The sequence below is a fragment of the Balaenoptera musculus genome, chromosome 3 (genome assembly GCF_009873245.2).
Source record: "Balaenoptera musculus isolate JJ_BM4_2016_0621 chromosome 3, mBalMus1.pri.v3, whole genome shotgun sequence".
NCBI classification, from domain to species: Eukaryota; Metazoa; Chordata; class Mammalia; order Artiodactyla; family Balaenopteridae; genus Balaenoptera; species Balaenoptera musculus.
The window spans coordinates 76,161,633-76,174,850 of record NC_045787.1 but is presented as its reverse complement, the minus strand read 5'-3'; the positions used below and the strand labels follow the sequence as shown (position 1 = coordinate 76,174,850).

The following is a 13,218-nucleotide window of genomic DNA, read 5'->3' as shown; positions in this document are numbered from 1 at the left end:
ACCTCTAGCTGTGCATTACATTTACCTGGAGATCGTTTATAAAATACCATTGGAGGTTTTATCCCCAGACCAGTTAGATTAGAATTTCTGGGGCTGGGGCCCGGACATCAATTTTAAAAGCCTCCCAGGTGATTCTAATGTGTATTGAGAGCTGACAGCTACTGCTCTTCCTTTAGACATTTCATCCACTATCAAAACCCAGGGTCAGTGGCATGCAACAAACAGTGTATGTATGTAGTTTTGACTGTCTACACTCATGCATGTTAAAGGACAGCACAGATATTGTTTCTTAAAAGTAAAGTTATATTAACTAAAGAACATCTACACAATACATCTCCGTTCAGAAGAGCACTTGAAAGAAAGCAAGCATCAAATCTAAATATATGGGATTAGTAGCAGGTAAATCTCTACAGTCCACCAATCTGTTTGAGAACAGACACAGAAAGATCCAATAACTGAAAAGGAAAGTAAGACTAGTTCATATGGGCACTCTAATGATTGGGCTGTTTTCATAATTAGAAATGCTAATCAAACCATCTTTGACACTTAGGTCCTAATAAAGCAACAGTCAGACTAAGATTTTCTTTTCTTTCTTTTTTTTTGTGTGTGTGTGGTAATAACATTTAACATGCGATCTATCCTCCTAACATCATTTTAAGTACACAATACATTATGTTAACAATAGGCATAATGTTGTACATACAGCAGAGCTCTAGAACTTGTCTTGCATAACTGACTGCGATTTTCTTTAGTTAACTTCTCAGAGCACCTATTTACTTAGACCCTTAGAGAGCATGGTCTACCACTGTGCATTCAGCTGTGTTTTCATGCAGTGCAGAATAATTTCAGGAGCTGGAAAATACTATGCTCATTTCCACAGATTCATTTACTTTGGCAGCATTTCATTAAGTGATGTGAAATTCTAAGGGCCATCTGTGGCAGGAAGAGCTCAAAACTAAATTCTTGAGCCTCTTACAAAGACTTCAATTCCTCACCATCTGAGATCCCTTGACTCAGGAATTTGCCAGCATAAAGACTGTGTAGTGTATTGTAAGAATGTTACAATTGTACACCATTTAAGGATTACTCCTCAAGACCAGGAAACTGCCGGCCTCACTTTTCAGATTATTCCTCCTTCAGTGTTAGCCATTAAGTACTCAGACATTACGCAGAGTTAACAGTTTCCAAGAGGAAATTAACATATGCAAAACATACACACTTTCACTGTTATCTGTTTGCTCAGAAATTTGAATAGGAAAATAAACAGAAGCCTTTATTACATGGGTAAAGTCTTAACCAGAGGATTAAACAGGCCCTTCCTAAATACAGGACCCAAATGTCCATGGTGACACAATACCTACAAAATTTCAAATTCCTAAAGGTTAAAAAAAAAAGAAGCACGTTATTTAAAAAGAATTAAGACAGTCTTTGTAATTTGGTTCATTTTTTTTTTTTTTTTAAGCAGGAGATAGGTTTAATAGGGTTTTTCAGCCCATGTTTTTGCTCAGGGCAAATATTCCCAAGCACGCCCTGTCATGGAGTTCTGCCTCTGCATCCCCGCCCAACTGACGTGAGTACAACTGGCTCCTGTCCTCCGCGGTTCCCTACAAAACCCGCGGACAGGCCTGGGCTGCTGTGAGGAAACCAGTGTGTAATTGGGTCTTAAGACTTGCGCTCTGTTCAAAAGTTTTTAAATGTTCAACAACAATAAGACAAACAAACAAACAAAACACACAAGCCTGGCCTCTTTATTGAAGCCTCTAAGAAAAAAAAATTAGGTTTAATATTCTAGTTTGCTTTGATTTAAAAAAAAAAATTTTTTTTTTAAAAGTAACCTATTCAGAAAGACTAGAAGGGTAAAACAAAACATCAATAAACGTTTAGACATTTGAGAATGGGAATCTGGTTGATTTTTCTTAACAAATTTTCTGCATTTTTCAAAACTGTCTTTACTGTGCAAATATATAGCTTTAATGTCTTTTAAACACAGCAAACAATATCATTTTTGCTTGAGTCTAAAGTTATACTTTGTAAATAACTGAAGAATAATTAACAGGTACCTGCTGAAGCATTTATTTTCCCATTTCCTCAACCCACATCCGGGTCTCCCTGTAGCCCCAGGTCAATGGCCTGTGGCCCTGCTCATACCTGACACCACCTCTTGACCGGGTCACATACAAGCAGAGTTCAGAGCAGAAACGTAACAGCTCAGTATCAGACTACGAAGCCTGTGCTCTGAACTGGTCAAGGGCTTGTAGCTCAGCAACTCCTCCCTGCCATCATGCCCCTCTGCCCTCTAACCACTATTCCCAGGCTCACTTAGTTTCCACCCAACCGCTAAGCATTCACTTTCCCCAACTTCAGGCAGGGGCTACAAGAAGGCACAGACAGCCCCAGTTCCAGACAGCTCCGCATCAGTCAGCCTTGCAGCTGACTCCATTCTGACCCTGTGCCCTGAGACTAATAACTGGGTTCCTCTCCTGGGCCTCTGGGTTGAATTCCAGGCCCTTATCCGCTGTGGCTGGTCCCAGTTCTTCCAAGAGCAGGTGCTGCAGCTACTTGTGGGCCATGGCATCAGCATTGCCTGGAGACTGTTGGAAATGCAGAACCTCATGCCCCACCCAGGTCCCACTGAATCAGAATCTGTACATTAACAAGATCACCTGGTGACTTGTATGCACTTTAAGGTTTGAAAACCACCGGTCCAGATGATGGACAAGCCGCAAGACCAACCAACTACCTATTTTCAGAATGTTGGCCTTCCTAAGGCTGAGCTCCAGAATAACAGGGCCTTCTGACTGGACTTCTGTCTTGCCTGCTCTATTCCATCTTCCCACCATCACCAGAGATGATCTTTCTAAAGCCCGGTCTGATCATGCATAAAATTCTAGATCAGCTTCTAAGGACATTAGGAACAGCTCCCACTGGCCTTGCCAGCCTCAGCTCCTTCCAGCCATCACCTCCCACTCTATGCTCCAGCCATGGAAACTACCTGTGGTTCCCAGAAAACAGCAATCACCAAAAATTACATTTTCATTAATGTAAGTTTCTCAATATATTAATTTCTTTCAAAAAGCATTAGAGTGAACACATGAAAAAGTTATAATGGACTCCGGGGAAGGGGACTGGGGGATGAGGAGAACTTTTTCTTTTTTTTTTCCCCTTTTTTCCATCTACAAGTATTAATTTTACAATTAAAAAAAAATTACTCCCTAGGAGAAAGACAAGCAGGTTCTGTCACTGGAGGGACATCTAGCTATTTTATTGCTACCATACTAAACAGGATAAAACTGACCTCAAAGTGTTTGTGTGCCTTTGAAAGTATTTAATGGATACTGTGGGAAACTTGCTAAATAATTTATAATTTCAACAGCAAACTCATTGAAAAGAAAAGCCAAACACTTCCTTCATGGTTCTCTGACATATCATTAAAGACATTTTTTTCTTTTAACATGTAAACATTTTGGTTTTTCAAAATTAGTCTTAAATTCTGAACTGTGAGATTCTAAGTTTAAACATAAAAATCCGTAGTACTAAATGAAGTCTCTAACTTATCTGGTTTATTCATATGATGATTCACAGCTACTAGCGTCTACTCACTAGTTCAACCAACACTTACAGAGAAGCCTCCACGCTGAAGGCACTGTGCTGGCATGCTCTCTACGAGTGGTTATTTATGCCTTTTCCAAGCCAATAGTCACTGAACAATGGATTTAATACCTACCACCACATTCTACTCCAATACGTATATTTTTAATCCACTTAAATCTGCATGCTGCAACTGTATTTCTCACAACCATTAATTTTTATTTTAACTTATAAAACTAAAAACAACCCAAATGAAAAAAAGGGAAATCTTAACATCAATCATTTCAACTGAAGGCTACCCAAATCTTTGATGCTAAATAATACTTTTTTCTTTATTTGCAAACTTTTATAAACTTGTCATCAATCTGCAATTCTGAAGTCTAAAAACAGATCATAAATGTTTCTCCAGACACATTCCAGAGAAGGATCGACCTCAACCTAATAATTCATCAGCATATGATTCCAAGTAGAAAAAGAAAACTAAAGAAGAGAGAAATCTGGGACTTCCCTGGTGGCGCCGTGGTTAAGAATCCACCTGCCAATGCAGGGGACACGGGTTCAAGCCCTGGTCCGGGAAGATCCCACATGCCGTGGAGCAACTAAGCCCGTGCGCCACAACTACTAAGCCTGAGCTCTAGAGCCCGCGAGCCATAACTACTGAAGCCCGTGCGCCTAGCGCCCGTGCTCCGCAACAAGTGAAGCCCCCGCAATGAGAAGCCCGCGCACCGCAACGAAGAGTAGCCCCCGCTCACCACAACTAGGGAAAGCCCGCGCGCAGCAACAAAGACCCAATGCAGCCATAAATAAATAAATAAATAATTTTTTAAAAAAAGAGAAATCTTCAGAAAATGTATATTTAGACGCTTACTTTAAAAATCGTTTTACATCCATTCTTTTCCATTCTTATATAGGACACTTAGATGTGAGACCTTCAGTTCATCTGCTAAAATAACTCATAAAGAGTCTAATCTTTAGAATATACATGCTACTCAGTTTTTAAAAGGACAAGAAGAAAAACAATTGATAAGCTGAATCTTACAAAGAGCACAGTAAATAAAAGAAGTAAAGTCTAAAATAATCATAGCCAAAGTTGATCAGATCTCAGCTTGAACTAACTTTAGACTAACTTTAGCAACTGTTTCTAGTTGCTAAACTGAATGCAATGACCATGCTAACTTCTCTCCTCAATTCCCTCCAAAATCTGGGTCAAACAAACAAAAAAAAATGAATAAGTAGCTAAAGACACTTATTTTCATATATACATGAAGTATTTTATTTCTTTAAAGTTAAAATGGACAATAAATTCTTGTATTTTCACATTTTGGAGTTTTTTAAAAATAAAATACTAACATAGCTGCTCAATAGGAAAAGAGATTATTGTTTTTACAAGTAGATTTAAAACCAAGGCAAGGAAACTTGTAAAGAGACAGAAAGCTTGGACCAATTCCTATCGATAAAGCAAATACTACTTCATGTATAATCGTCACCTCAGATGGTAGAAAGAGAAATGTAAAACCAACCAGTATACCTGAGACCACAGGCCATACTTCATTTCAAAAGCTTATGAGAATGTGCCAGAACCATTTGACAAGATACCTGAATAAATGAAGCGCAGAATGTCCGATAAACAAGAACAGAAGAGGGCATCTTTAACAATGACTCGTAAGGGTGGGTTGCCTGGAGACTCCTGGCTAGCACCTGGAAACGCAGGATCTCTGTTTATAGCAAAGAGATCCTGGGTAGTTCGGATGATACTGGAATCCTGAATGTCAGCAGGACTCTTCACATTGAAAAGCAGCATGAAAACATGGCTGACGGCACAGAGAACGATCTTGTGGGCCTCAGCCACTTCCTTTAAATCTGGGTTGTAAAACACCACATCCACACACTGGCAGCAGAACAGCAAGTTATTTAGGTCAGCGTTATAATGTGATGCTTCAGCCTTCAAGACAGGCATTTTTTCTGTTTCAAAGAAGAAAAATAATAAATAATAAATTATTCTTTAGGTCTATGGGCCCCCATCATTTCCGGTTTGTTTTAAACACAAGACAATATTTTTTAGTATTATTAGGTTGAACTATATGAAGTTGCCAATATTTGGCCATTTTTGACCTATAAAACAGCACTTTCTGTATAGCTTAATCTAATTATAAACACATATAAACTAATTATCCAGGGATTAAAACAGACACACAGAAATACTGTATTTACTTTGTGTAGTGCAAATGAAAAATGTACTAATGCCATGAAGAGCATTTCTCACTACGTGTGTCCCAAAGTAAAATTTTTCTCCAAATATTGAATTTTAGTATGTTGGTTGTCATCATCCTTTACTTTCACCTGATAAAAAAACTCAAAGAAATTACTGAATAAGTTCTGAAGAACCCAACCTCACATCTGAAGTTGTTTTCTTTCTGGGACTGGAAATGGAGGTGGAGGAATAAATTATTAAAACTGCAGCCTTTCAAAGCTAGGGCTCAGAGTCTTAGACTCTATTGTTTGAAACCATCGTGAACATTTTATTCTGATGCTAAAATTTTTTTTGTCCTCCTAGTAAAACACTATGCTTCCCGAGAACCAGCTCCTTCCCCTCAGCACACCTCAGGGAGACTGCTGTCTAGGCTCCCTGAGTTCCAAGAGGGGATGTTACCTTCCATTTCCTAGTGTGATTGCTAACAAAATTAGATTAGTCTCCATCAATGCAGGACCTCCACACAGAGGACCACACCCTAGGCCCTCATCATAGGTCCTAATTGTGAACTCTCTGCAACGGCTGCGCTGAGGACAGTGTGATCTGTGAAGGGTTGCTTGAAGGTTATGCAACCATCTAAACAAGTGCAATTCAAACTTCTTCAGGAATAAAAATTTTATTCTAAAGCAAAATTTTATTCTAAAGCAAAACTCCTGTCTACAAAATGGACAACAACAAGGTAGGTTGGGGGCCAGGCTCTTTCTGCACTGTACCCTACCCAGCCTCCTCTCCACTGCCAGAGGCACCTTACAGACCCTGAAAGTCTGAGAACAGTTTGAAAGCCACATGCCCCAGAGCCCAGGATCTGTCCTTAGAACAAGTCAGCACCAGAACAAACGTGTACCCAGACTGGGTTATGTTCAGTGTGAACCCAGACTGGACCCTGGGTTACAATCAGTGCAATTCCACAGCTCTCCCATTGGAAGGGGTACAAGAGACAGCCTTGTGGAAGCTGAGGCTGTACTGCTGACAGGACACTCCTGAAGGCCCTGCTCACTATCCCACCTAGCGTCCCCAGATGAAGACCCACAGGAGAAACTCCTTTTAGTGCTAAATGACATGAAATACTTTGCTTTCTCTGAGGAACTGGTATGTTTTCTCTTCTTGATTAACAAGAACTAAGAAATTATCTGTCAATATTATTTATTTGGCTATTCCCCACTCTTCTTCTCATCCAGAAAGTACTTAAGGCTCCAGTGTTTGCTACATAACAGACCATGTCGCCCCTTTCACTGTGCACACCACTAAGTGCAAAGTCAATTTAATGGTCTATGTATCCACATTTTTTAAAACTTGGAATTGACTTCCTGTACAAATCTACACTTTCCTGGTTTGTTAACTTACATTCATTCATTCAACAAATATTTATCAAGTACCTTTTTAAAATAATATCCATAATTAATTGATCTGAATAGAGTACTAGTCTACCATTGCTATCACAAAATTATGCAATAAATTCTGATAACAGTTGATGTAATTTTATTTATTTTTAACTATTGTCTTCTAACCTTGTATTATGAACATTTTCAAACATTCAAAAAAGTTGAAAGAATGATACAATGAGCACACATATATCTTGCCCTTAAATTCTATAATTATTAATATTTTGTCATTTTTGGCTTTATCTCTAGATTTTCTCTCTCCCCTCTCACTCATGAACCATTTAAAAGTAAGTTGTAATCATCAGGATAGTTCAGTTCTAAATACTTTCACATTTATCTCCTAAAAATAAGGACATTCTTCTATTAACCACAATACTATTATCGTACATAAAAAAATTAACAGTAATTCCATAATATCATCTAATTTCCTGTCCATATTGAAATTTTACCCAACTGTCCCAAGAACATCTTTTAGATGTTTTTATTGAACCAGGATCCACTCAAGTTTCATGCATTACATTTGGTTATTTCTCATTAGACTATAATCTAGAACAGCTCTCTACCACACACACTATTTTTAAGAATCCATAGGCTCAAGTTTTTAAGACAACAGTCCTCAAAATGTGGTCCAGGTACCACCTGCTTCTGAATCATCTGGGAAGCTTATTTAAAAATCAGATTCAGGCTCCATCCCAGATTTACTGAATCAAAATGCCAAATGAGTCCTGAACACACTCAAAATTGAGAACAACTGCTATGACTTGTGAAATGATCTACAATAAATATCAACTGAATGTCTAGACATTGGTTAATAATGCACCTGGTTGTTCAAGCTGAGGTGGTCTAATTCCGTGAAACGAGTTGCTCATTTTCCTTTTCTTCATTTTTTCACTCGTCTTCTGATTCAAGGCTTGAATCATAAAATACTCCAACTAAAACATGAGTCAAATTTTAATTAAAGCTCCAATGAAATGATGTATCTGACATGATTATTTGTACCCCAAACCACATCTGCCAAGTGTTTTTAATGCCAGTACCAACTACATGTATGCTTTAGCAAACACTTTTAAACAATTTGTTTTATTAAAAAAAAAAAATCTTTCAAGCAGAACAGATTGTGCCTTGTCTAAACATAAATAAACTATCAATCAATCAGGAACTGTATTTTCTCTTGAATAATCAAGAAAGCCAAGCAGTACAACTGTGTGACTGCCAATAACCATCTCGTGGACAACCACAGCAACTAATACTAGAGAAACTCAAGGCAAGAACAGATCTGGCTCTATGTCACATATACCCATATCAACTAGGAAAGTTCACACGCGCTCTACTTCTTTTCCTGAAAAAGTTACTTTGAAATACATCATTTATTATATAAATTAAAAATCTTAACCACATGCACTTACATAGCTCCAGGCGTATGAGGCCTGGGGCAAAAGTACAAATGGAGGTCCACATACCACATACTTAAATATTTAAGCGTTGTAAATCAAGAAAATAAACTGTTATGTAAAATATATTCTGTCCTCCTGCTTTGACCAGTATGTCATCATTAAAGCCTGGAAGGCCAGGTTCAGATTTAAATTCTTAGAGTCCTCAGGAGTTTCGTGCAGCGCAGGGAGAGCTGGCCCCTAACTCCTGGGACCCAAGACCACCCCTCCTCTTCTCTCCCGCTCCTCCACCCCACACCTCCTCACCTGAGGAGGCTGGTGCATACAGGCGGACATCCACACCTATACAACCAAGCTCCATCCACTGTGCCCTCCCCCGCTCCCCATATGCAGTCCCCCCTCAGCCACCACTCAGGACTAGGGGTGCAAACACCGGCTATGCAGTCCACCTTCAGGAGGACAGACGCAGGAAAGAGGCCTGTACAGACCTGGGAAACAGATTCAGAGCCAGCTGGTCAGAGAATTCTGGGGTCCTGGGTTTGGGGGCATGGTCGCAGCACTGTTCCACAGAGCTCTCTGCTCTGTTTTGATGGAAATGTCCTATAACATCTGTGCTAATCATCGGAACAGTAGCCACTAGCTACATGTAGCTATAGAGTACCTGAAATGTAGATAGTGCACCTGAGGAACCGAATTATTTTTTAATTAATTTAAATATAAACAGCCACGTGTGGCTAGTGGCTACCACATGGATGATGCAGCTCAGGAAGGGAGCTACTAGCTGTAGTGGGCACAGCCCCATGGCTCCATCAACTCGTGCCCTATGGGAAGGGGTGTAACTGGAGGAGGACCAGATAAGGCTTTCTAGAGCTCCAGGGCACATGCCACCCTTGCCCAGGTCTGAGGGTAACACTGCACAGCTCTTCCTCCCCGACTCTTAAACACAAGATAGTAAAATGCTCCTTTCACTCTGACATTATCACTCCATCCATATTCCTGCAAATACCATTGTTTCTTACACTCAAGATCCCAGTTGTACTTTACTATTCAAGAGTCTAAAATGAGATCTTTCTCATCTTATTTTCATATTCTCATTAAGTCTTGAGTTAGCGAAAAAAGAAACCGCCAAGTTTTTCTCCTGACTTTGACCACACCTTCAATTCTCATCATGCCTCCAACACTAGGTGTTAGGAACAAAGAGAAACAATGAGAGAAAAGAAGAGAAAGTGGGAGTTGGGAAATGGGAAGAGTGATCCTGAGAATTTCAGGGTCAGGAACCTGGAAAGGGGAACCAGGAGACCAAAGGCCCCCAAGAGCTCCATCTTCTCCAACAAATGAAACCAAACTATCTTCCCCGACACACACACAACTCCCTAGGAATTTCGGGGAAATGTAAAATTCTTAGAACAAACTAAGATTTTTTTAAGCCACTACAATATAATCAGCTTGACAGAAAAATTACATTTCACCCCTCTTTACCTTTCTACCCACTGCTCATCACTAAACAAATAAGACAGAAGATTCTCACAGTCATTGATAACATCAATTGTGAGTGTATCTTCCTTAATGCTACATTATTGTTTCTTTACATTACTGAATGAATAATAGCCATTTATATTTGACAGAAATCAGAACTATTATATTGGGTTCTTATTTTATCTTTGGTTCTTATTTGGAGTTGAGTATCTCCAGAACAAATGAAATTTCTCAGGTCATCTGTAGACACCTCAACATTTCGACATGAATATATACAATGAAGAGTCTGGCATACTGGATAAAGTACTTGATGAAGAGCTAGGAACTGATGGAGAAGTCCAAAGTGCTCCTGCTTAATGTAGGGTTTACTTTGGTTTAAGCCTCTTGTCAATGTTTTCTAGATTTGTCTGTTGAAAGGAGTCACTCCTTAGAGGGTTGAAAAGATAGTTCCAAAGTCAGTAGTACTTAAATGATACAACTCCACAGGTATTCTCCAAGGGCCACGCAGTCCTAGTGTTGTAGCGTAGGTGCTGTGGGCTAAGGTGGGCCTCAAAATACCTGCAGGGCCCAATGGATGCCTCTGCAACAGAGCAGCAGACCCTGGCTCCCCACCACCTGTCCAACAAGAAGCCACTTGTACGAGTAGTTCCTCTGGATATTTTGTGAGCTACAGCAAAATCAGGAGTATATGAAATCTTGCCGAAGCACACATAGTGAAGAAAAATCATTCTTCTCAAGTAATAGACAGAAATGAAGGAGAACTTTCAGGCCCTGCTGGTTCAGGTTGCCAGGCTCATCAAGCTGTGTAAAGATTACTAAATCTTTTCACTAAAAGTGACAAAATGTCAGTTGCTGAACAGACATCACGGGTTTGTGTAAAGTGTCATCAAATGGAAAATTCAAAGTATCGTATTAGACAACAGAAAATGTTTCATTTGGAGAGAGAAGTAAAATTAGAGTTTTACTCTGACAAAACCTTTTTTGTATTTGCTCCTGTTTTACTTCACAAGGTTAAAACTAACCCTGCTTTTAAAACTAAAGTTCTAATTGAGGCTCTGGAAAACAGCTAAAGAGCCAACCTGAAAAATGACTCTAATTTATGTGACTGGAATTTCCACTTACCACTCCTCCAAAATATTTTCCTATGTAGAAGTCATCAAGGCTGTGTAGTTCCAGATAGGTGGCTCCTAGTTCTTTAGCAAGTTGGATCCCTTCCGTCGTACTGACACAGCTCCCTCTGTCTGAGGTACACAGTGGGCATGTGCAAGGTAACTCTTCTGAGAAAATGAATATGAGGAACAAAGACTTTTGAAATTAAACATGAAAAAATGTACCTAGACAACCTGGACATTAAACAGCAAATTAAGAGCTCATGCCAGAATCACAGTTCAGGGCCACTTAGTATATCCACTATTCACTAGACTCTGAATAAGAAGTGTCAGTGATAACAGCAAGGTCCCTAAAATAAACAAGATTTAAATGCAAGAAGAATGAATAGGATCTTAGAAAACAGAAGAATTTTTAAATAGGTGAATGAATATTACCAAGGCTATTATAGTAATTAGACCAATCAGCCCATAATGCCAGGCCTGCTTCCTTTTATACAACCTTGACATCCTGAATATCAATACAAAATCAACAACCTGACTGCCCATAGAAACCACGGATTGGCACTTTTTTTTTTTTGTAATAAACTTTAAATATATTCACTAAGTTTGAATAGATCTTATACTTTTATTTTAATAGAATCCTCAACTTGACCTCAATCTCTAAGGCTGCAAAATTGCCAGTCTTTGTAAATTTCATATGAAGTACGTTCTTATTCATCCAAACATTTCAATTATTGAACTCTAAAGCATTCAACTGCAGAGATCAAATTCAGTCACTTTTTATCTTCTGCTTCAAAATTTAAAAATTAAAAACTGAAGGAATAAAAAGTAATTACTCAAAATGTGAACTGTCCCAAGACTCATGGCTGTACCATGTACAGACCTATGGCTGGGAAGGTTGTACATCAACCCATCTCTAAGGACACACCTTCATAATGCTAAAAATGTATGTTCAACTCCATATTCGTCAGCCAGCTTTGTTTTGTTTCATGCTACATCATCAGACATGTCATTGTTCAAAAGGCAGTCAAGTCAAAAGGGGGTAAATCCATTTCTAAAAGAGCATGTTGTTGTTGTAGGCTGGCTTCCCTGAGAAGCAGACTCTGAGATGGAGACTGGTGTGCTGGAGGTTTACTGGGGGGCGATCTTGGGAACGTCTCTTCTCAAGGGTGCAGGAAGCAGGACTGGGCAGAGGAAGAATTCGAACTGCAATGCTGTTGCAACAGAGACCTGAGCCATTCAACAGGGGCCTCTGGAGCTTAGATGGCCCTTTAGAGTGGTTCCCCATACAAAGCTGGGCCTTTGTATCCCTACATCAGCCAGTAATTAAAGGAGGGCTGCCCTGTGGAGGGAGCAAAACCTTGGGCAAGCGGCTTCTATCAGCACAGGGATAATGCCTGGAAAGGGACTCAGCTGTTCACCATCAGCGGCCTGAAGACCCGGTAACTGAGGGAGTTAAGTACAGTGGTCCTGAAAGGGCATTTAGGCTACTCCCCGCCACAGCATACACAACAAATGTCCTACCAATGAACTGCACAGAGATGGAGCACATGTATGTACACATGGCATGCACGCTAAGGATATTCAGTGCACGTGCATACTATACATGTAACATGCATGTGTGCACATACACATACGACTTAGATAATTTAGCTTCACTGAAAGCATTTTGAGCTCAGAAACCATGTATTCACGTTCTCATTTTGCAGAGGAGGAAGCTGAAGCTCAGAGAGGTTAACTGACTTGTCCAAGTCTCCTTGTGTGTTAGAGATGGAGAAACAATAAAACTGTTACTTGCTCTGATAAAGAGCCATCAAAAGATAAGATAAAAATTTAGTTTGAGTAAAAAATTATTAATTCCAAAGATGTGGTGATTTAAAAATGAAGCTTGGTTTCTCCAAATTATACAACAAATCCTAATCTGAGTTCTTGCATTTACTTTTTCTAAGATCATTTTTGGTTCAGAACAAATAAAGTTACCAACACAATTTAGCCTATCTTGAAAAATAACACATTGGTAT

At 39.4% G+C, this 13,218-nt stretch overlaps 1 protein-coding gene across 1 annotated transcript in view; it reads right to left on the bottom strand.

Moving 5' to 3' along the window:
- The window catches only part of RHOBTB3 (Rho related BTB domain containing 3), a 54,503-nt gene that overhangs the window by 25,060 nt on the left and 16,225 nt on the right, over nt 1–13,218 (bottom strand). The window contains exons 4-6 of the mRNA XM_036846128.1: nt 11,211–11,365; nt 8,042–8,153; nt 5,185–5,550 (exon numbers count right to left, since the gene is read on the bottom strand). Of these exons, the coding sequence (XP_036702023.1) occupies nt 5,185–5,550; nt 8,042–8,153; nt 11,211–11,365 (633 nt within the window). The remainder of the gene's footprint in view (nt 1–5,184; nt 5,551–8,041; nt 8,154–11,210; nt 11,366–13,218) is intronic.